The 22,539-nt window shown below is 40.9% G+C and overlaps 1 protein-coding gene across 7 annotated transcripts in view; it reads right to left on the bottom strand.

The window, feature by feature from the left end:
• The window catches only part of NLGN4X (neuroligin 4 X-linked), a 346,528-nt gene that overhangs the window by 4,628 nt on the left and 319,361 nt on the right, over positions 1-22,539 (bottom strand). For 5 of the 7 annotated variants that reach the window (XM_026451806.2, XM_026451808.2, XM_026451805.1 and 2 more), the window contains 2 exons: positions 14,723-14,908; positions 8,907-9,696 (listed from right to left, as the gene is read on the bottom strand). In XM_026451806.2, coding sequence (XP_026307591.1) covers positions 8,907-9,696; positions 14,723-14,908 — 976 coding nt within the window. Of the gene's footprint in view, positions 1-8,906; positions 9,697-14,695; positions 14,909-22,539 lie in introns of all 7 variants that reach the window. The other 2 variants (XM_031934994.1, XM_026451809.1) reach the window with 2 other exon arrangements.

The raw sequence follows: 22,539 nt of genomic DNA, 5'->3' as shown, positions 1-22,539 counted from the left end.
TGGGCATTCTCTTTCTTGCTCAAGAATTTCTTTGGAAGTAAATGAATAAATGTTGCAGTTTTAGCAATGAAAATTGGTATTAACAGTCAAAAATTGGTTTTACAATTACAAAATGTTTGTAAACAGGCATATACACCATGTGTCTGCTCTCTATTTGAAAGTAAAATACCTAGTCTTTCAAAATACCTTTTGAAGACTAAGTCCAGAAAACATGAAAGCACACTATGTTAGCTGTAAGAAGTTTGCTAAAATGGTACATACAGTTATGATGAGGTTAACATGTTTAAGATAAATAAGACACCCGGAAACAAGCTGAGGGCTGTTACAGATGCTAAGTTGTGCTTGGAAACTATGAGCCAAAGAATTATCTTATTATTATTTGCACAAGTGGGCACAGGTAGAAGGAAAATCATAAAAATTTGGAGATAATTCATAAAACATAGGGCCTTTAATAAACATCTTTGCAACCAACTCTCTTAGGATAACACTTCCTCTTCAAAAAACAAATTACCAAATGCTAATTTCTTCCATTTTTTAATGGTTTGTAAAATAAGCTACAAAACAGTTACATCTTAAGGTTTATTTGTCATAAGAAAGATTTGAGATTACACATGGTAAAATGTTATGTATTAGTTAGCACTGAACATTCAGATGTGATGTGCAGACCCAGGCAAGCAGGGAGTTGCAACACTCTGATCAATGGCTCCAGGTGTGAGCTAAGATCTATCTTCCAGGTAACTTCTCCTTGGTGGGACTTTTGTGACACTGCCTCCAACCACTGGATGGCCTGCATGGCAGAAGGCTGCAGGACCAAGGAAGATCATGTATCTGTAGCCATTACCAGACATTGTGCAGGATCCAAACAATATACTTGACTCAGAGGTGCCACATTTGCTAAAGGAAGATTTTATCCCCTCAGTCTGAGTCTGTGGTGATGATAAATCATTTCCCTGTACTCAACTTTCTGCATCTCTGGCTAGTTAACAGCTGTGAAAACTTGAGCAAGTTTTCCAGCCAGCATTGGCCTTAACTTACTCCTCTACATGGTGGATGAGAATATCAGGGTTGGAGGTAAGTGATGAAGGTTGAAAGATAATGACAAAATGTCTGGCATATGGTAAGAATTCAGGAAATATTATCCCCTCTCTTTCAATATAAAAATTAGAACACCTACAATATTGCAAGGGAGGGAGAACTAGGGAGTGATATACTGTCTATCAGAGTACGTACTGTATTTCTATATTGCATACATTGTACAGTGTATAAAAGTATATTGTATATTACATACTATATACAAGTACATTGTATACCACAGTTTATACTGTATACTAACTGTATACTATATGCAGTATATATATGTGTGTATATTATGTGGGTATATATGTGTATGTGTATATCTATAGATATAGATATAAGATGTATAATGTAATACAGAAGAAAAAGGAAGTTGACCTCTACCTTTTAGTTGAATGCACACTAACTGCTGTGTTTTCACTTTACCAAGAGGGTGAAAACAAATATATATAATCATCTCATAGGTTCTAATACCATGAGTTTTCTTATTTACTGATAAACAATATATTTGAAAAGTCTTCTGTTTTTTTATTTATCCTACATGTATTCTTATATGGTTTTGAAAAAATGTTGGATTCAATGCAACATCTTATGTTTCTTGTGCTTCTTTAAGCTTTCTGAAATAATTTTAACATTTTCAGTTATTTAATGTGTGTTGAAAGAAAAATAAGTGAATAAATATTTTAGGAAAAAAATCCACTAATATTAGTTATTGATTTTTAATATTCTAAAGAAACAAATGGAAGTGAAGATTCCTCCTTTTTTTCCATGGATCCAATTTTACTGACTTGGGTCTATTAGATGTGTGGCTGTATCATCTATTATGCAGTGAGCATCTAGGAGACGGAATATTCTGTTCATTTTGGGTACTAGGCTATTTTTGAAGGAACTCAGGGTATATTTGAAAGGTAAAGAAAACACATTTAATTTGTTCTTGAAGAATAAAGCAGAGGATTTGGAAAATCCACATAAGTGAGCTGCCGCCTGATACGGTCTGTCTAAAGATCTCAGAGATGCACAGCCAGAATTCTTAAACCCAGATAAACTTGTGGAGATTATGATAGCCCAAGTCATTCTCCCTTACCAAACCCTCCGGACAGTGAGACCTAGATGTGGGGTATCAGTGTTTTGTTTTTTAGATTTTATTCAGCATAAGAACTGTTTAAACTCCTGTGAGTAAAACTAAAGATTGTAATGACTGAGGATAGAAACACAAGTTGGTCTCTCCAGTAAAAGACTCAATGCATGTCTCTCTCCTTATCCCCCAGCACCTCACACAGCCATTTCCCCCTGCCCTGTTTTATTTGAGATGTAATCTTGGCAGCAGAGACTCAAGTGCATTTCTAAGGTCTAGTTCATTTCTTTAGCTAGAGATGGATACAGTACTATGATCTCTCTAAAAATGTCTGTGAATCCTGTCAGCTGTTCCTTTAAGTAGCACAGGTTTTCCTTATACCCAAAACATTGTTCGCAGTTAACGATCTGTTACCAAGCTAGTTTACTGTGCATTCAGTGACTCCTCTGCCACACCAGGTGGGGATGTTCATTCATTCAGCTTAAAATCCCTTTTTGGTAATAAAGGTTGCCTTTACAGCCAGAATTATGCTGCAACTCTGTAACCCATCCCCACTAAATACCTCACTGTAACTTCTTTCTTTCCCAAAGATTTAACAAGAGTTGAATATAAATTAATCATAGGATACCAGCACATTCAAAAGCAGTGATTGCATCTGATGCAAACAAGACAGAAATCAATCTGCCGCACAAACCCCAGATTTGGTGGAACAACATAAAAAAATCAAAATATGTGTTGACCTGATTTTCCATTACAAAACTCTCTTCTCATTTCTGAATTCCAATAGCACATAAGGTCTTCTACTATATTATTATAATGTATTGTTTGATTACTTTAAAGCACTGTTCTTTGTCATACCTTATAAATAAACCAGGATTCCCCTACTCCTTTTTGTCCATCTCTTTCCACACAGACCTCAAAATGAAGGAATCCTGGATCAATGAGCACCGAAATTATGTTGATCAGCTTGGACAAACCCTTTTTCTCCTATTCCCAAAGCAATTTTACAGGAAAAGGACTTTAATGCTCTAGAATCCTTTTCAAACTTTAGAGTTAGTTTTCACTCTTCCTTGATGCTGCTCAGAGTCAAGGAAAGATGCACTTTTCCAAAAATGGTCTCAATCTACCTTATTTCTAGAATGCCTCTGCATGTTTGAGCTTACACGGTTCTCTTGCAGCATGATTTCAGTCCTCTGACCTGGACTAACATTGAAACTCCTCCTTGCTACAGGGGAGAATCCCGCTCAGGCACAGGCCTGGGCAACTACTTCCCTATTCAAAACAATAATAAAAAAGAAATAGCAAGGATTACTTGAGGCCCTGGCATTCACTGATTTCAGTATCCTGTCTTGATCAAGGTTTTCATAATTTAGAGCCTCCACAGGGACTTCCTCCTCGTTTCTACTATGTGTACTCGCTGACTCCGCCTATCTGAGATGGGAGAGCCCTCTCACCTAATGCTACCATGAAAATATACAGGTGACATGATTTATAAGCAAGGATCCAATTGTCCCTCCCTTCCTCCTTCTTTCCTTCCTCCCCTCCTCCCTTCCCCTCATTTCTCTTTCTTACCCTCCTTTTCCCTGTTTTCCTTCTTTCCCTCCCTCCCTTTCTTCCTCTCCTCCTCCATCCCCTTTTTTCTTTTTCCTCCCTCTTCCTTCTTTCCTCGCTTCCTTCCTTCTTTTTCTCTCCCTCCATTTTTTCCTTCCCTCCCTCGCTACTCTTTCTTTCCTTCATCTCGTTTCTCCCTCCTCCCTCCCTCTCTTGCCTCTTTTCTCTTTCCTTTCCTTCCTTCCCTCTTTTCTTCCTTCCTCCCTTCCTTCCTTTCACCTTCCCTCCCTCCTTCCTTCCCTTCTTCTTTCCTTCCTCTCCGTCCTCCCTTCCTTCACTCCTTTCTTGATTCCTTCCCTCCCTACTTTCTTCTCTTCTTCCCCCCCTCCCTCCTTCCCTCCCTTCCTTCCTTTGTCCCAACTCTCTTTCCTTCATTTCCTCCCTCCTCCCTTCCTTTCTTTTCTCTGCCATTAACATCCCAACATAATTTTTCTGTGCCCACCCTAAATCCAAAGGTTTATGTATAGCAGGTATACGTGCCTTCAAACCTAGACTAAAGGTCAGAACCATCTGCTTTGAGATGTCTGCATAGAAGCATCCAGACACCATCCTCCTCATCTTGGCAAACACGTGCGCCATCGGGAGACTGTGCTGTGCCTGCAGGTTTAGAACGCCTGACATAACGCCCACTGAGAGTGGTGAAGCATGTCCTGGCACAAAGCGATCCTCTCTCCACAGCACCATGTAGTGACAGACACGCTGGGAGCTATTCTTGTTTCCTCCTGTCACCTCCAGTGCTGGAAGGGAACAGTGATGGTATGCAGAAATATGCCCTCCTGTTCTGTGAGTCATCGTCTGAGTGCGTGCTCTGCAGAACGGCGTTAAACTTGGCAGCTCACACGATGACAACAGGTAAGGTGCATCCCATACTTTCTCCTTACGGGCATCAGGTTGGTTCGTTCTCTGCACCTGGTGACCAGGGAATCGTTCTCTGCCCTGGAGTGATCGGGCCACCACCCAATTTACAATAAACAAATAACTAGCAACTGCAACTGAGGTCCTTGTCATCCACTGACCAATACCTAGCTCACCAGACTGTGCCCGACGGTGAAATTCCCCATTTCCTTCTTTTATGGAGCTGCCATGGAGGTGTGATCACTTAATCTATTTGTATTTGAATCCACACGCTGCATTTCACATGGGATGTAAGTTCTGAGTAACTTGCTTGAGGAATCATTTGAGTCATTCTAATACCTTTCCAATGAATCAAAAGAGCTCACGGCATTAATACACTCTGTTATTTCAGGGATGTTTCCCACGGGCGGAAGAAACAAAAATAGAGACTTCAGACGGACTGACATTCGAGCTCTGGGTACCTCAATGAACTCTCTCTACCAGCAGCTTTTGATTTCAGTAGCATCAGAGTGTTTCTCCAAGTTCTAGCAGTAATTCCTTCCTCATCTCTTCCAGTCATGTCAGGGCCTTCATGAAAGCTAGAAGAACCCTCAACACAGACCATGAATGGCAACATGAATGTATTCCCTAAATGCAGGGGGGAAACCATGGGCTCTAAGCCAAGTGGTTTTAAGAAACAGATTCATGGCATTAAAAAGTACTCGATAACAGAGAGATCACTGTGGTATTCTCACGGCTCTCTCAGACCTTCATGATGTCTTGGTAAAAGCATCCATTTGGTGCCAGCAGTGATAACGATCACCTCATGGAACTAATTAACTTCCTTTATCTTTTTCTGTCTTTTTTCCTTTTTTTTTTAATAATGAGAGAGCCAGTCTCAGTCTCACAGCCCTTGGGAGTCAGGAAGAGTTAATGAGAATTTAACAGCATTATTTAGATTTCACTATTGCTTTAATGGTTCTATAAAATGTATGAGGAATGATTCTAGCTTTCCACTTAAGATAATCATATAAAGTTTATTTTCAAATCATGTAAGGAGGAAAAGAAAAAGCATATGGTTTTAATGAAAGTAAGTAAAGAGAGTGTTTACAGACCAAGTCAGTAATACCTTTAGATGCCAACGTAGTGAAGATTGAATGAGTATAGCCATGTTGATGGAAGTCTTTAGGCTTCAAGAAGATGAAATTCTCTGCAAGGGCAGACACCGCTTATCTTAGTGCTGTCCCAAAAGAGGGCCTGGCCCTGGCTTCACAAGGTATTAGAGATTGAATACTGTCTCCCCGTAAAGTAAGATACGCTGAAGTCCTAACCCCAGTACCTCAGTATGTGAGCTTATTTGGAAATAGGGTAACTGCAGATATGATTATTTATGCTAAGATGAGGTCATACTGGAGTAGGGTGAGCTTCTAATGTGCCTTGGCAGATGCTCTTATAGGAAGACAGACATGTGGAGACAGAGACACACAGGGAGGCCGTAAGATGACAAACACACAGAGTGAGGTGGTGCAGCTGCAAGGCAGGAATGCCAAAGTCTGCACCCAAACACGAGCAACTAAGAAGCAGCAAGGAAATACCCTCCTATAGCTTTTGGGGGGAACTTGGCCCTTCGAGCACCTTCATTTGCAACTTCTGGCCTTAGGAAGTGTAAACCGATAAATTTCTGTTGTTATACGACACACACTTTTTGGGCTTTTTTGTTTGTTTTTTTTTTTAAGACAAAGGTTTCGTTCTGTCGCCCAGGTCGGAGTGCAGTGGTGCAAACATGGCCCACTGCAGCCTTGACCTCCTGTGCTCAAGCGATCCCTCTGCCTCAGCCTCCTGAGAAGCTGAGACTCTCGGCCTATGCTACCATGCCCACCTAAATTTTTTCATTTGTTTTGTAGAGATGGACTCTCACTATGTTGCCCAGGCTGGTCTTAAACTCGTGGCTTCCTCAGGCGATCCTCCTGCCTTGGCCTACTAAAGTACTGGGGTCACAGGCATGAGCCACTGCACCCAGCACAGCCACACAGTATTTGATACTCTGGTAACAGCAGCCCTAACAAACTAATAAACAAGGTTTATTTAAAAAAAAAAAGTATAATTTGATTTCAACAATTTATTCACACAAGAAAGAACCTTTCAGTGATAGACAAGCATTTCCATCAAATATGGGTCCCTCCTCCCTTCTCCTCCAGGTAGCCTTTCTGAGACCAAATCTACAAAGTCTGATTATTGAAAGTTGGTATCCAGGTGATACCTTTTCCACTACAAAAACATGCTGTACTTTTGCCAAGAGCACAAAACATTCTGAAAACACTCCCCACCCAAACCGCTTTGGAATCTTTAGTACAGTACGCCAGCTGCTAAACACGTAGGCATTGAAACTACCAGCATCCCCAGATCTTCTAAGGATTACTGTGCATAACTCATGCGCGGCCGGGCCACTGCAGTCTCAGAGCCTCATTCCGCATGGGAAGACTGACCCTCCCTGGGCTCCAGGCACATCTCTCTCTCTCATTCAGTGTAAAGAGGCTAGGGTGACAATGGAGGCACACACTGCTAGAACAGAATGACACCCCATCCATTTCCACAGTTACATTATTAGACAAGAGAAAATGAAAAGATGCCACAATGTTTGGAGCTATTTAGGATGTTTTGGGTTCTTCCATGGTTTGCAGAGAATCCGCTCAGCAGAATATTGGCAGACTCTGTTGTATATGTGCTTGTTGTATATTTTATATTTTCTACTATATTTAGGCCAATAAATGAGCTTTCCTGTGAGATACACATATATGTGTGTTTGTGTATGTGTGTTTATATATGCAAGCCATATAGCAATATGATACAAATATCATATTTTATTTGCTCTATCTCTATAGCTATTTATATAGCAAAGAAAATACAAATATGTATTTGTGTGTGTATATACTGTATATATATATTTGTATTTGTATATAGTATATATATTTGTATTTGTATATATAGTATATATAGTATATATACTATATATATTGTATTTGTATATATAGTATATTTATTTGTATTTGTATATACAAATATATTTGTGTGTATATATATACAAATACAAATATATATGTACTATATATCATACATATGGGAACATCTATATTTTTATAGAGACATTAAATATATATAGGAATATATATTTATATTTCTGTATAATTATTATGTGTTTTCATTCCTATGGCCAGGCAATCAACACAATTCCCCAAGTGGTGCATGTGCTGTGATACCCTCACAAATTAACAAAAGAGGTATGGTTGAAATTAGACTTTAAACTCTGTAATCAGGGCTGGTGTGGTGGCTTACACCTGTAATCTCAGCACTTTGGGAGGTTGAGTTGGGAAGATCACTTGAGCCCAAGAGTTTGAGACCAGCTCGCGTGACACAGCAAAACCCTGTCTCTAACAAAATAAAATTAGCTGAGTAAGGTGGTGTGCACCTGTAGTCCCAGCTATTCAGAAGGTTGATGTGGGAGGATCTCTTGAGCCCAGGAGTTTGAGAGAAGCCTGGGCAACATAGCAAACTCTGTGTCTACAAAAATCCATGTAAGGGCATGGAGGTGCACGCCTGTAGTCCCAGCTACTCAAGAGGCTGAGATGATAAGAGGATCACATGAACCCATAAGTTTGGGGCTTCAGTGAGCTATGATTGTGCCAGTACACTTCAGCCTAGGCAACAGAGTGAGACCCTGTTTCTATCAAAAAACAAAACAAAAAAAACCAACTAATAATTAGCCAGGCATGGTGGCAGGCACCTGTAGTCCCAGCTACTCAGGAGGCTGAGGCAGGAGGTTGGCTTGAGCCTAGGAGTTCAAGGCTGTAGTGAGCTATCGTTGCACCACTGCACTCCAGCGTGGGCAACAGAGTGAGACTGTGTCTCTAAAACAAGAACAAAAACAAAAACAAAAACAAAACCGTTTAACCAGCTGTTAACAGAACCGTCATATATGTATGAGTCCTGCACCTGCAGGTAGCAACTCTGGAATTCCCAATGGGCAATTAGAACTCTAGTGAAAATCTGGTTTGACAGTTGTTTTACTCCTATAACACTTTAGGAGTAAAGAAAAAAATGAGTTCCATAGATGTTGCGGGAGAAGCTGCCTGTTACTGCGTGTGTAAGCGTGTATCTGTGTGTATCTGTGTGTACGCATGTGTATGTGTGTGCACGCATGTGTATGTGTGTGTACGCATGTGCGCTCCTGCACATGCCGGTAGAAGGAACACTTACACTGAGGACCCAAACAAGCGAAGAGGACAGTGATACCACAACACGAGGAAGAACGTACCCAGTTTTGGCGAAGTTCGTCCAGTAGGTCATGACCACGGCGCTGAGCATGACGTCGTTCTTGGAGAAATTACAACTGAAGAGCTCGGTGGGACCGACCATGGGGATGCCGAAGACGTAGGGGACCTCATCGCCATGGGCCGAATCCGCCCAGCTGGGCTTCATTTCGCTTTGGCAGTGATGATAGAAGGCATAGAAATAGGTGGGGGAGCCGTACTGCGCGTGCAGGTCGGCGGTGGCCACGGCGGGGGCCACCCACTGGTGGTCAGTGAAGAGAGCCACCAGCGTTTTCCGCCGCGTCTCCGGGTTTTCCTTATCGGCCCAGTCTGTGTACATGAACTTGATAGTCTCGCGCAAAGTGTCTTTCCCTTCAGGATAGCCGTAAAGGTTGTCCACGAAGTTGGACACGGAGAAGTCAAAGTCGTTGGGCGTCACACCGTCCTCGTTATCCACGATGCCGTCCACGAACTTCAAGCCTTCCCCTTGGTTGACGCCCAGCATGATGTCGTAGTTGAGGAACTCGCCTTGCTCCATCAGGATCTGGGGGTCGTCTGGGATGACGTCGCCGTCAATCACGGGCCCGAAGGCTATGTGGTAGGTGGCTGGGGTGATGGTCTGCTGGATGAGCTCCTTGTAGTTCTTGTTCCGCAGGCATTCTACCATGTCCGTGGTGTCCAGCATGTTGCAGCCGACCTTGTCTGCCAATATCCGAGTGTACTTGGCCGGCTGGTAGTTCACTGCCCAGCTGGACAGGGCGGTGCCGCTCTGAATGATGGCCTTCTGGAAGAGACCTGCAGGTGCAAAATTGTGGACATGCAAATGAAAACCCGCAGGACAGAAACGCAGCTTTTACTGAGCAATGAAGGCTGTGATTGTCTCTCAGGCATGTGAATTTCTGGACGTAGTAGCATTCAACTCTGTCAGGGGACCTTTTACCCATTTTCATTTCGATTTCCCCTTCCCCCCTCCTCCTGAACATTCATTTTAGGCAGCGTTATTCTACACACACACACACACACACACACACACACACACACAGACACACACGAGTTTAAGGAAATGAAACCACATTTACACTTTTCCTGCACTGGTAAAATACATGTGATTTCTTTTTCCTTCCACAATCCAGTGTCGTTTTTGCTTCCTTGCCTCCAGATGCCATATATAAAAACTCCAACAGCAACTGCATTCCCCATTTCCAAGAAAAAAAAAAAAAAATGCTTTAAGCTAGTAAAAGGTCAAAGGCCCTCTTGTCTCACAAGCAAAACTAGGTATCTCTTCATTATGGGAAAAAAATAAATCCACTTGAATCAACTTCAGAGTGCTAATTCAGGAATGCATTTCTACTTCTACCTTGAGTCTAATGAAGATATTAAGATTTGGCAATTAAAATAAATACATTGAGTTAGCTATGCTTAAAGAAATCCTCAACTGGGTGCCTAAATAAGGAGTATTTTTTGAAGTCACTTCTTTCAAAACTACATCCATTGGAAACTCAGAGATGTGTATATTTTATTTTGCCACATATAAAAAATGCTTTGCTTGGTGAGAAATTTGAAAAAGCATGGGTAATTTTAGGAGTAAAATTCTGTGTAGCTTAAAATTCTCCATGAGTTCAGTCTACTACATGGATGTCCAGAAGTATAAAATCTGTATTTTTAACCACGACAGGACAAGAGAGGCGGGCTGTAAAAATCAGCATTCCATTTACGATCGCTTCCCGCCGTTTCCGTGGATCCCAGCCCGAGTCGGGCACTAAAGAATAAGGCACTCAGCTGTGAGCCCAGAAGTTCATGCCCTGTCGATTTTTAAGGTCACAGAAGCAATCAAATACGAGGAAAATATGATAGTCATCAGGAAGATGTGATTTTAAAGATTGGAGGATTGCCCAAAGATGACACACAGGACCGCAACTTGAAACCAATATGGCTTTGACCAAAATGGCATCAAAGCCATCTTGGGAACGTTTCTGTCAGAAATGTGCAAGTATTAACTTGAATGCTTGGCTCTGAAGATTATTTTAAAATGTCCAAAACAACAAAAACAAAAACAAAAACAAAAACAAACCAAAAAAAGTCAATATGTATTCAGTTGGATACTTTCAGTAGTTAAAACATTCAGAATTGGAAAAAATGCTGTGAGAAGTTCCTTTCCTGCCCTTCTCATAACTACTGGCAATAATTTAGGCAGTAGTGTATATATAAGTAACATACATAAAACATTTATTTGTATGTTAGGGAAGCAGTATAACTCCTGATAAGACTAAAATAGTTGGATAATGAAAAAAAATCACCCGTAATTCATACTTTAAAACACAACTCACCTTAGCATAATGAGTATGCTAGGAGTTCACTTAATTCTTAGCTCTTTCCCCCCATTCAAATGTCTGTTTTGCATAGCTGAGCCCAATATTTATATAGCTATCTACACTGTGTTTTTCCAGCTCATGTAGATCTTAGGTAAATTCTTAAATTATTATCATTTTGAGTAAATACATATGGTTCATTATAATTTTCCTCTCCTTTTGATCTTGTAGCTTTTCATTTCATTCTTTGCTATGATACTAATACTGGGGTGAATATCTTCATAAAACTATCACTTTCCAAGAGTACTTTGTCTTCATTAGATCACATAACCAGGCAAGGAATTCCTAAGGCAAAAGTCTGGGTATTTTTATTTTTATTTCAGACAGGGTATCACTCTGCTACCCAGGCTGGAGTGCAGTGGCGGGATCTCGGCTCGCTGTAGCCTCTGCCTTCCAGGGTCAAATGATCCTTCCACCTCAGCTTCCCAAGTAGCTGGGACTACAGATATGTCTCTTTTTTGTAGAGACAGGGTTTCGCCATGCTGCCCAGGCTGGTCTTGAACTCCCGGACTCAAGCAATCCGCCCACCTTGGCCTCCCAAATTGCTGGGATGATAGGCAGGAGCCTGGCTTGCCTTTTTCATAATTTTTGATTATATTGATGGGCTGTTTAGAAGCATGCCTTGCAGAAATGACTGATGCAAAGGTATAATAATTTCCAACCTATTGACTTAAATAATTAACACCTCCCTCCAATTAATGTGGCTTACATGTGTTTGATTACTCCTAAAGTTGGTTCTGACTGCTTTCTAAATCTACAATTGTGATTATATCAATTAAGAAAAGTGAAAATCTAGGTATTTTCAAAAATGCCATATAAATCTCTCTACCAAAGGGTTCATCAGATTCTTCACTTTTCCTGTTTTTGAAATAAAGTTAATACAAACATGAGCCTTTCCTCGTATTAGCACTAGTAGGAGATCAAAGGCCATTTGGTCTCATGGGCAAAGCATTATGAACTAAAAACTCAAGGAATTCAGAGTTTGGAGGATTTTAGGAAACGCTCATCTGTCCTATCTTGGAAATTAAGACACTGAGGAGCATAGTGATCCAGAAACTTGTCCAGATGGTGCTGGAAGTGAAGAAAGTCCTGCAGTTACTCTAAAGAAACATGCTTTTTAATTGTATTTATTTATTTATTTATTTATTTATGTATTTATTTATTTATGTTGGGACAGGATCTCACTCTGTCACCCAGGCTGGAGTGGAACCTCACAGCTCACTGCAGCCTCAACATCCCTGGCTCAAGCGATCCTCCCACCTCAGCCTCCCAAGTAACTGGGACCACAAGCAAGCGCCACCAGGCCCAGCTGGTTTTTATTTTCATTTTTGTACAAAATAAAAGGGGTCTCGCTGTTTTTATTTTGTACAAAAGGGGTTGACCAGGCTGGTCTCAAACTCCTCAGCTCAAGCCATCCTCCCCCGTCAGCCTCCCACAAGTGCTGGGATAACAGCCATGAGCCACAATATCCAGCTGGTAACTTTAAAAATAATAATTCCAGAGGTCAAGGTGGGTCAACCACTTGAGGTCAGGAAGTTCAAGACTGGCCTGGCCAACATGGTGAAAGTCCATCTCTACTAAAAATACAAAAATTAGCCAGGTACAGTGGTGGGCACCTGTAATCCCAACAACTTGGGAGGCTGAGGCAGGAGAATCATTTTGAATCCAGGAGGTGGATGTTGTGGTGAGCCAAGATGGTGCCACTGCACTCCTGCCTGGGAGACAGAGTGAGACTCCCTGAAAAGAAAAAAAAAAAATTCCATGAAGGTTTTGAGAACTTCAGGTTCAGTCAGTGTGGTGCCATTCTGAAGACCACTGACGATACAGAACAAATTACAAAGCTGTCTTGATGACTGAGATGGCTATTAGGAATATTCATTTGCACGTGGCCCGGTAACCCAGGGCTGGATCTGCTCTGCAGACTTTCCTGCTTCTTCCTTTTAGGCCACAGCCAAGAATTCGTGATCCTGCTTCCAGAACCAATTGCCTCAGATTCCTGTGGATTCCCCTATGAAGTCTCCCATCGGATACTGCAGGGAACCTCCTTCACAAAGGGACAGCAGGGAATCCACTGAGTCAGCCTCCGGGGAAAGCCTCAGTCACTCCTGCAGGGCTCAGGGGTGTGGCTGCCTATGCTGACCATTACTTAGGCAGCATAACCATCTGCCTAAGTGATTACTCCTGATCTTGAACTCCTGGACTCAAGCAATCCGCCCACCTCGGTCTCCCAAATTACACATCTGGTTGGGTATGGCTGCCTATGCCAAGTACCTGTCCAAGTGCACGTCTGGTTGAGGTAACATGATGCGTATGTGTTTTTGCGGTTTCCTTTCTCTGCTTTGCCAACATCAGCTTTTTCCAGGGTAACACCAGGGCCCCAGGGAGGGTTTGGAGCTCCCACGGGGATAAGCAGAGGCCCTCAGGCTGACTGACCCAGCAAGGAGGTCCTTCCTAAAAGTCCTATTTGCAGGAGAGAGAGGAATGGAGAGGGGAAAGCGAACTGTGGACACCTCCTAGCGCTGCATGCTGACCTGACCCGGAAGTAGGTCCTTTGCCGAAAGCCGTATTTGCAGGAGAGGAAGAAAGGGAGGGAGAGAGAGAGAAAGAAACAAAGAGAGGGACAGAGGGAGAGGGGAGAAAGGGAGAGAGGAAAGGAGATAGTGAGGAAGAGACATATTCCTCTGGGTAGAATCTACTTCTAAATGAATGCACCAGACATGTTTCAATATTTCCAGAAGATGTAAAGAATGAATATGAATTAGAGAAGTGACTTTTTCAAACACATGTGGCTAAAAGCCCTGATGGTTACAAAATCCGTACACCCGCATCCCTTATCCACATACTGTCTCTTCCATATCACTCTCACTAAGTTGTAGCGAGAAGTGAATACAATTTCAAATAGTCAAATACAGTCAGAATGGCAAAAGAAACAAAAGTGTCGGGACTTCGAAAGCAGTTATTTTGTTCCAATCATTGTAACCAACACCTAATTGTCACACATTTAAATTAGGAGAAAAATATTGCTGACCAAGCATGGTGGCTCACATCTGTCATCCCAGCACTTTGAGAGGCCAAGGCAGGAGGATTGCTTGAGCCCACGAGTTTGAGACCAGCCCAGGCAAACACAGCAAGACCACTTCTCTATAAAAAATTTAAAAAATCAGCCAGTAGTCCCAGGTGTTCAGGAGACTGAGATGGGAGAAGTCTTGAGCCCAGGAGTGTGAGGCTGCAATGAGCTATGATCGTGCCACTGCACTCCAGCCTGGGTGACAGAGCAAATGGAACAAAAGCTGACTTAAAAGACATGAAGATGGATTCATCTGATCTTTTCAGCATTTTCTGTTGCCAGAGTGACTTCTAGCAACCCGGACGTGCATCTGAGATATGAACTCTGACCATTCAATTCTTGGTTCAGTGCATTAGACTGTCCACCCTGGGGGCACCATTATTACCTTCTGAGTAGTGGGATAGGGTCAACAGGCTGACACAGGAGGCCCCGGCCCCCGAGCCAAAGATGGTCACTCGCTTGGGGTCCCCGCCAAAGGCTCCCACATTCTCCTCGATCCACCTCAGTGCTTGAATCTGATCCAGGAGCCCATAGTTGCCTTTTGCTGCCTGGTCACCGGTACTTAAAAACCCTACAAAAGAACACAAGACATTTTTGGTGGTCAAATATAAAAAGTGCATACACATCTCTGCTATTTGAAAAGCTATCTCATAGCTTGTCTTCTTCATTCTCTCTCTCCTCAACCCTCACCCCCACAAATTAGAGGAAGAACATGAGAAAAAATTTTGTGGCAGAAATAATTATAGAAATAATGGTTATTGTTTAGGTTGACGTTATGATACCATGGCATCTTTGGGTATACATGTGGCTAATATAGAAGGCAAAATGAATCTAAAATATTAATAACATGAAGCGTTCCCAGAAGATGTCGTAAATTTTACTAGGTTCAAGGTATCATTTCTGTGCACATTTTCATTTTCTTTTTTGAAAACTGCAACAGACTCCTACAAGAAAGTTTTCAGGGAAAACAGTATGTGTGTGTGGGGTGGCGGGGGCGAGGCAGTGGGTGTAAGTGCACATGTGTGTCTGTGTCTAAGAATATGTCCTTGTATATAAAGGCAGTGTGCGCCTGTTTTTCTCACTGAATTAGTTATTAACATTTTGTTTTAATTCCTTTTAACGCTTAAGAAACAAAGTAAGTTACAGACTCCACTAGATCCCACTCGCAAATAGTATGCCCCACTATTTTCCTACATAGCAAAAATATGAGTTACATACAAAAAAAGTGTAATTATTGAACCTCACCCAAAAGCTAATGAATATTCACATCTCCCCAACTGTTCCCAAAATATCAGGAGCTGGCCCTCCTTATTTTAAAAAGAAGGATTCTGTGAGTTGAGGATCTAGATTTTACTCAAGGCATACAATTCTTAATTTCTCCTTAGTAGTTGAAAAATGGCAATTTTGGTATTAATGATAGCAAAGTTACGAGTTAATCTATCTTATTCTTTGTTCCTTTTGCATTGAAAAAATAGGTTGACTTGGAAAATCTGCTTTCCTCTGAGGTTCTGGAGTCATGTTTGGGAAGACATACACTCTCCTACTCAGATTCAAAACTAGGAATATTTTCTAAAGCATCCTGCAAGTTTAATTCATTGCATAAACTTTAACCCAACTTTATGTCCAAATCTGTACTGGATATGCCTTCCAAAAAGACAAAGAATTTTAAAAAGTTTTTTTTTTTTAACCATTTCACGTCCTTATTTGAGCCTTCCCCAAATACCCAACTATGATATTTGCCCCTTCTATACAATTTCTTTTTTCCAAGAGCTATGCCATTCACTCATTTCAAGGGATGCTTAGTACATAATTATGGCCACCTGCAGTCATGTTTGCATGAAGACAGGCTGCTTTAAGCCCTAAAATAACATCAAACCAATTCCTCCAAAGCACATCCCTAACCAAAGTTGATGGCATTCCAAGGAGTGACTGAGTGCTGGTTTCTACTTTTAAAACAGAAAGAGTCGAGGATGAGGCTGCATGCCAGTTGAGCCAACCAGCTTTTCTTCCATGAGCTTTCCTGAGCACCGGTGGAAAAATGCTCTGAGCTGGAAAGGAGGAAATGGCCAGGATCCAAAGACAGTCACAGGACGATTTTCGTTCAACAATGACAATAAAAATTCCAAGCCTGAATCAGGAGTCACCATCTCCTGCAGCTTCAAAGAGAGGCAGCATTGCAACTGCGAGGTTGGATACTTGAGACACATCCTACCAATGTGATCTTCTTTAAAGTTCAGAGGGATGTGACGTGAGATTAGCTACGATTAGTGGGTACGTTCAGACATTACCCAAGTCTCCTCCCCATTTAATTAGCAATTACTAATTAGTGCTTCATGCCAAAAATGTTCTGCGACACCTATCTCCATCCCTACATCTTTGACACGGTCGTCCATAAAAAGCATCAGGCTTTGCTTGGGAGATAAGATCCTTTCATGCAGGGTACATATGACAATGACGAATCATGTCAGTTTGGGTGCCCCATAATGCCATAGGGCAATGCTTTCTTCCCCTATTAAAGAAAGAGGTGATTAATTCCTAAGGCACAAGCAATTTTCTAACAGAACAATTCTGTCTTCAGCACATCTTTTCTTCACTCACTGTTCTCTGTTTCTCAATTCTGCAGAATGACCTGTTGGCTTATTTTGTTTCTGTGGAGGAGCATGAAGATTTTCTACATGCAGTAAATCACTGGCCTTTCTTCCACCACAACCTCTTCCTCCCTAGCAAAACGAGAGTGTTTTAACCTTTCCCAAAGCAGGCTAATGAATATTCCCTGCCTTCAAAAATCTTAGTTCTTCTAACAGCAGCATCCTATTGGATGGTTTGATCTTTGAGGTTCTGAAATTCTTCCAAATATCCTACAGGCTGGCTGAGGGAAATGATAATCCATGGAACTCTTAAGTTTAACAAATGAATGTGCTGTTTTGAAGCTGGTGTTTCCACGGTTTCTGCCATGGAATTTTCATTTATTACAACATCCAGAGATTATTATTATTTTTATTTTTAAACTATCAACAAGGGGGAGTGCCTGTTTCAGGTACACAATGAATGCAACAATTTTATGCTCTTTACAAGAGTATAGTCCTTTCATCTTGAAACCACCTTTGCAAAACGTGTAACAGGCAGACAATTATGACAGTGAAAGAGATCGGACCTAACCAACTCCATCTTGCCTTTAACCTCCATACTGCTATGGGCCAAGCTAACTTCGGGAGAAATTGAACTTGTAGTTTAAATGATAATAGCTCCTCTTAAAATTAAACCGCCTTTGTAAAACTAATAAAAGGCCACCAGGTTAAGATATGAGAGGGGCCTGAATTCTGCTAAGATGTAGGCTTAGTTGAATGATTACCAGTCATTATTCCAGAGGTCACAAGATTTGCAACTTCCCCAATCACTAGAAGCTAAAATTTGCCTTTTTAAAACTTTTATTTTAGGTTCAGGGGTATACCTGTAGGTTTATTATGTAGGTAAATTGCATGTCACAAGGGTTTGAGGTACAGGTTATTTCATTACCCAGGTTATAAGCATAGTACAGATTGACCTTTTAAGATGTCTTTTCAGGCTTTTGCATTTCTGACAACTGATTGGTCCTACTGGGACCAGCGAATCCTCTGTGTCCCCACACAGAGGCCGACTGGGTGCAGCAGGGCTGTTTTTTCCACACCCCTATCGTTGCAATCCTAAACCAATCAGCAGCACTCATTCCCTAGCCCCTGTCTGCCAAACTATTCAGGAAAAACCCGAGCACCATGTGAATTAATCCATGTTAATGGCTACATTGATGCCAAGTTTCATCCAGGGCCCTGGAAGGAACAACAATAACAAAAATACACACACAAGAGGTATCAATGGCTATGTTCAGTGATCTGGTTTGGCTGTGTCCCCACCAAAATCTCATCTTGAACTGTAGCTCCCATAATCCTCATGTGTCATGGGAAGGACCCAGTAGGAGGTAACTGAATCATAGGGCTGGGTTTTTCTCATGCTGTTCTCATGATAGTGAATAAGTGTCATGAGATCTGATGGTTTTAAAAATGGCAGTTCCCCTGAACACATTCTCTTGCCTGCCACCATGTAAGATGTGACTTTGCATCTACTTTGTCTTCCGCCATGATCATGAGGCCTCCCCAGCCATGTGGAACTATGAGTCTGTTAAACTTCTTTCTTTATACATGACCCAGTCTCAGGTATGTCTTTTTTAGCAGCATGAGAATAGACTAGTACATTCAGTTAGCATGGTTATTTAAAAACAGGTTTCATGGACAAGAGGACTAAAACCAGGAATCACAGTTTTTCCTGCTGCATGTTGACTGAAGTGAATATCATATAAATGTGAGTATTTCTATTCAGGCTTAATATTGTTGTTACAACAGAAAAGTTTTCAATTTTTATTATAGATAATAATGTAGATGTTTCCTCTCATTTTGAATTACATCACAGGGCTTAGGAGAATAACTGCAGGTCTTTTGTTTCTCCATGCACTGCAAGTCAATGGTAAGGAACTCAATGGGGTCAGATATTGTTTTTCTTTCAATTAACAAAAGACATTGTTATATGATGTTAAAGCCACAATCCATTTTCTTTTAGGAGATTGTTCCTTGCATAAACACAGTAAGCATTTTTTTGGAGACAAGTAACCAGGAGATAATTAAGTGAATAAAGAAGTTAAATATCTTTCACCATTTCAGTGTGTGTAATTCACCTGGTATGTGTATATATATATATGCATATATAACCATATATAGGTATGTGTGTTTATAAATGTATATGTACACAGACATACATCTGTGCACCTTTAAACTAAAGAAGTGACATCAAACAAGAAATGTTTAAATAAAAATAATTCAAGGAGAAGAAACAGAATTTGTGTTAGGTCATGCAAATGAGGTCAAAAAGAAATCTGGTGAGAAAGAAAGCAGAAGCATAAAAAACAAAAATCAGTCAAATAGATGCAAAACTAATCTTTAACGGTTATAGGAAATCATTCAGGAGTTCATTTATTACAAGGTGAACCTTTAATTTTCTGATTGAAAACATGTAGGATTTAACACAGAAGCACACATTGCACAGGATGGGCTGGAAGGGAGGGAAGCTGATGTACTACATTCAAATTCTGTTGTCTGATAGGCGTGGCTGCTTGAAATTCAGTGCCTTTTATTTTTAGTTTTTACTTAAAAATGGAATGAGTTGTATACAATCTCCAATTGTATCATGTTATCACATCAGTATTGCACAGAACTAAAGTCTATTTCCATTGTCAATAGAAAAAATCTAAAACAATTATAACAAACACATGATTTTTATATCACAGGTTTCCAAACTCTGGGACCCATGAACTACTATTGAGATTCCTTGTACTATTTTCATAAAATAGATAACATCCCCACACATTTATCTGGAATGAAGCTGCATAGGTATTTTTTAAGTGCTTTAGTTTAAATTACATGAAATAAAACAAAAACTGAAATTGATCATATTTTAGGAACAAAATATAAAATAATAAATACAGCTTATTTATTAAACAATAAAACATCAAAATTTGAAGATAATTGATAAATGAGTTTCATGGAAATGAAAATTTGGGAATGGCCAGCCTGGAAACAAATCTTTTTGAGTCAACTTTGAGTCTTTTTTTTGTTTTTGAGACAGACTCTTGCTCTGTCACCTAAGCTGGAGTGCAGCAGCATGATCTTGGCTCACTGCAACCTCCACTTCCTAGGTTCAAGCAGTTCTCCTGCCTCAGCCTCCTGAGTAGCTGGGATTACAGGCACACGCCACCACATCCAGCTAATTTTTGTATTTTTAGTAGAGACGGGGTTTCATCATGTTGGCCAGGCTGGTCTCGAACTCCTGAGCTCAATTGATCTGACTGCCTCAGCCTCCGAAAAGTGCTGGGATTACAGGTGTGAACCACCATGCTCAGCCAACTTTGAGTATTTTCAACTGAACACTTTCTCCTTGGATATTTCTCCAGATTTGCTGCTGACTCTCATTCAATTGGCTGTCACATCCTTTTGTTTTTATTTTTCAAAGAGCTTGTACATCTTGTCCCTCCCTGGGTCTGCATCCTAGTGCCTGAGATGAGAACTACAGTTCCCCAGGACCTAACCACTTGAGTGCTATGTCCTTTTAGTTTCCTCTGAATTTCCACACCATCAACATCATCATGATGGTCTCCAGTGTAAGAGAATGAGTAAAATGCAGGAAAATGAAAATTGGAAACTTCTGACCCAGGAGTCCTAATTCTTTGAATGCTTTCTATGAAAATCTTTATTCTGATGCATAAAAATAGCCACCCAAGGCTCCACAATTCACATGGATTGTAATTTAAAAAAAAACAATAGCAGCAAGATCAATGTTCACAAGTCAGAGACTTGAACGGATTGTCTTGGCTGGATCCATATTATGAGATGCTATTTGCCTGCATAAAGTGCTAAGGAGTATTTACATGCATGGACACAGAAACACATCTAAGGTGTCTCAAGAAAAAATACTGGGCTACTGAATACTATGTATCATTTATCTTATTTTATATTTTTATGTATTTTTTTTTGAGACGGAGTTTCCCTCTGCTTCCCAGACTGGAGTGCAGTGCTGCAATCTCAGCTCACTACAACCTCTGTCTCCTGGATTCAAGCGACTCTCCTGCCTCAGCCCATCAAATAGCTGGGATTACAGGCATGTGCCACCACCTGTGGCTAATTTTTGTATTTTTTGTAGAGATGGGGTTTTGCAATGTTGTCCAGCCTGGTCTCGAACACCTGACTTCAAGTGATCCACCCGCCTCAGCCTCCCAAAGTCCTGGGATTAAGGTGTGAACCACTTCGTCCAGTCCATTTATTTTATTAAAAAACAAAATCTGGAAGGAATTCAAACAGTGGAGAGTGATTATCTCGAAGCATGTGGCTATAGGGAATGTTGACGTTTTATTGCTAATATCTGTTTATATTTTGTTCATAATTTAAATCTCCTTTTTAGCAACAACAATCACCCACACAATAAAGTGAGTGTGTTGGACAAATTAATTACTGGAAATCCAAGCATCATTCTGTGTGGGCCCATGTGGCCTTCTCAAGAGATGCCCTAATTATGTTCCTGAGCCTGCAAATTCACCACACTTGCTAGCTATTTCCAGAATATGCCTTGCATTTTGATATGCTTGCCTTTTTATATGAAGTCCCCAAGATCTAGGGTGCCCTCTGTAGGGCTGCCGGCAACCATAAATTGCCTTGAACACCTTGCCCGAGCACACCTTCCTGTGGACTATGGCCGCACACAAAGCTGCACTGCTAGCTGATGGACCCAGCACCATTTGAAAGGTCAGTGTGACCTGAAGGTCAGTCTCTGCATCTTCTGCAGGGGTCGCCTGCATACTCAAGTAGAACCTGGCCATATCTCTCTACCAATAAGTGTCCTGTATGGTTATCTTTATTCTCTCGACACAGTAAATGGCTTTCAATGAATTTGTTACAGAACGTATCACTTTAAACGAAGGGCATTTGCTTGGTGACCGCTTTTGGAGTTATTGCTTGCAATGGATTCAGTCGGACATCCTTGTGGTGGAATCTATTGTAAAGCTTCAAGCACGTGACTTAAGATTTCAAAGTCCCACTTTATACGTGAAATGGGGAGGAGAATTGTAGCCCTCCCATAGCAAGCTGAGGAACTCAACCGGACAATGCACAAGAAACAGCATTGTGCCTGGTGTGGAATGTGTTCAGAAATGGTTACCTACTAGCCTGCTTTCATGAATATCAGAAGCCATGCGGTTTAGTTTTGCTTCATGTACACATACTAGGAACAAAGAAATGTCCTTCAAATATAGGAAAGGAGTCCAAAGGGAAAATGTTGACTGCTGGTCAAATTAGACTCTGACTCTAAAATTGTGCAGATGGTAAAGAGATGGTGTGTTCTCTGATGCTATTTGAAAGAAGGAATTAGATATCATTTATTTGTGAATAATTTTGCATAAAGGAGGTATTATTTATTCAATCTGCTTACTAAGTGTTTAAAGTGAGAAGAGAAAGACAAGGCAAAAAGCACATCATAGCTTTTACTTATGCTATGAAATTTATGGAAAATGCTCATTCAACAATGTATGAAGTAGCCATGATGACCCAAGCAAAATCTGGGGGAAATGATGCAGCAGTTCAGTGCATTTCCATAGATATCCTGAAAAATTACAGAAAAGGTTTTTTT

This window comes from Piliocolobus tephrosceles, chromosome Y, assembly GCF_002776525.5.
Source record: "Piliocolobus tephrosceles isolate RC106 chromosome Y, ASM277652v3, whole genome shotgun sequence".
NCBI lineage: Eukaryota > Metazoa > Chordata > Mammalia > Primates > Cercopithecidae > Piliocolobus > Piliocolobus tephrosceles.
This window is presented reverse-complemented; position numbering and strand designations above follow the sequence as displayed.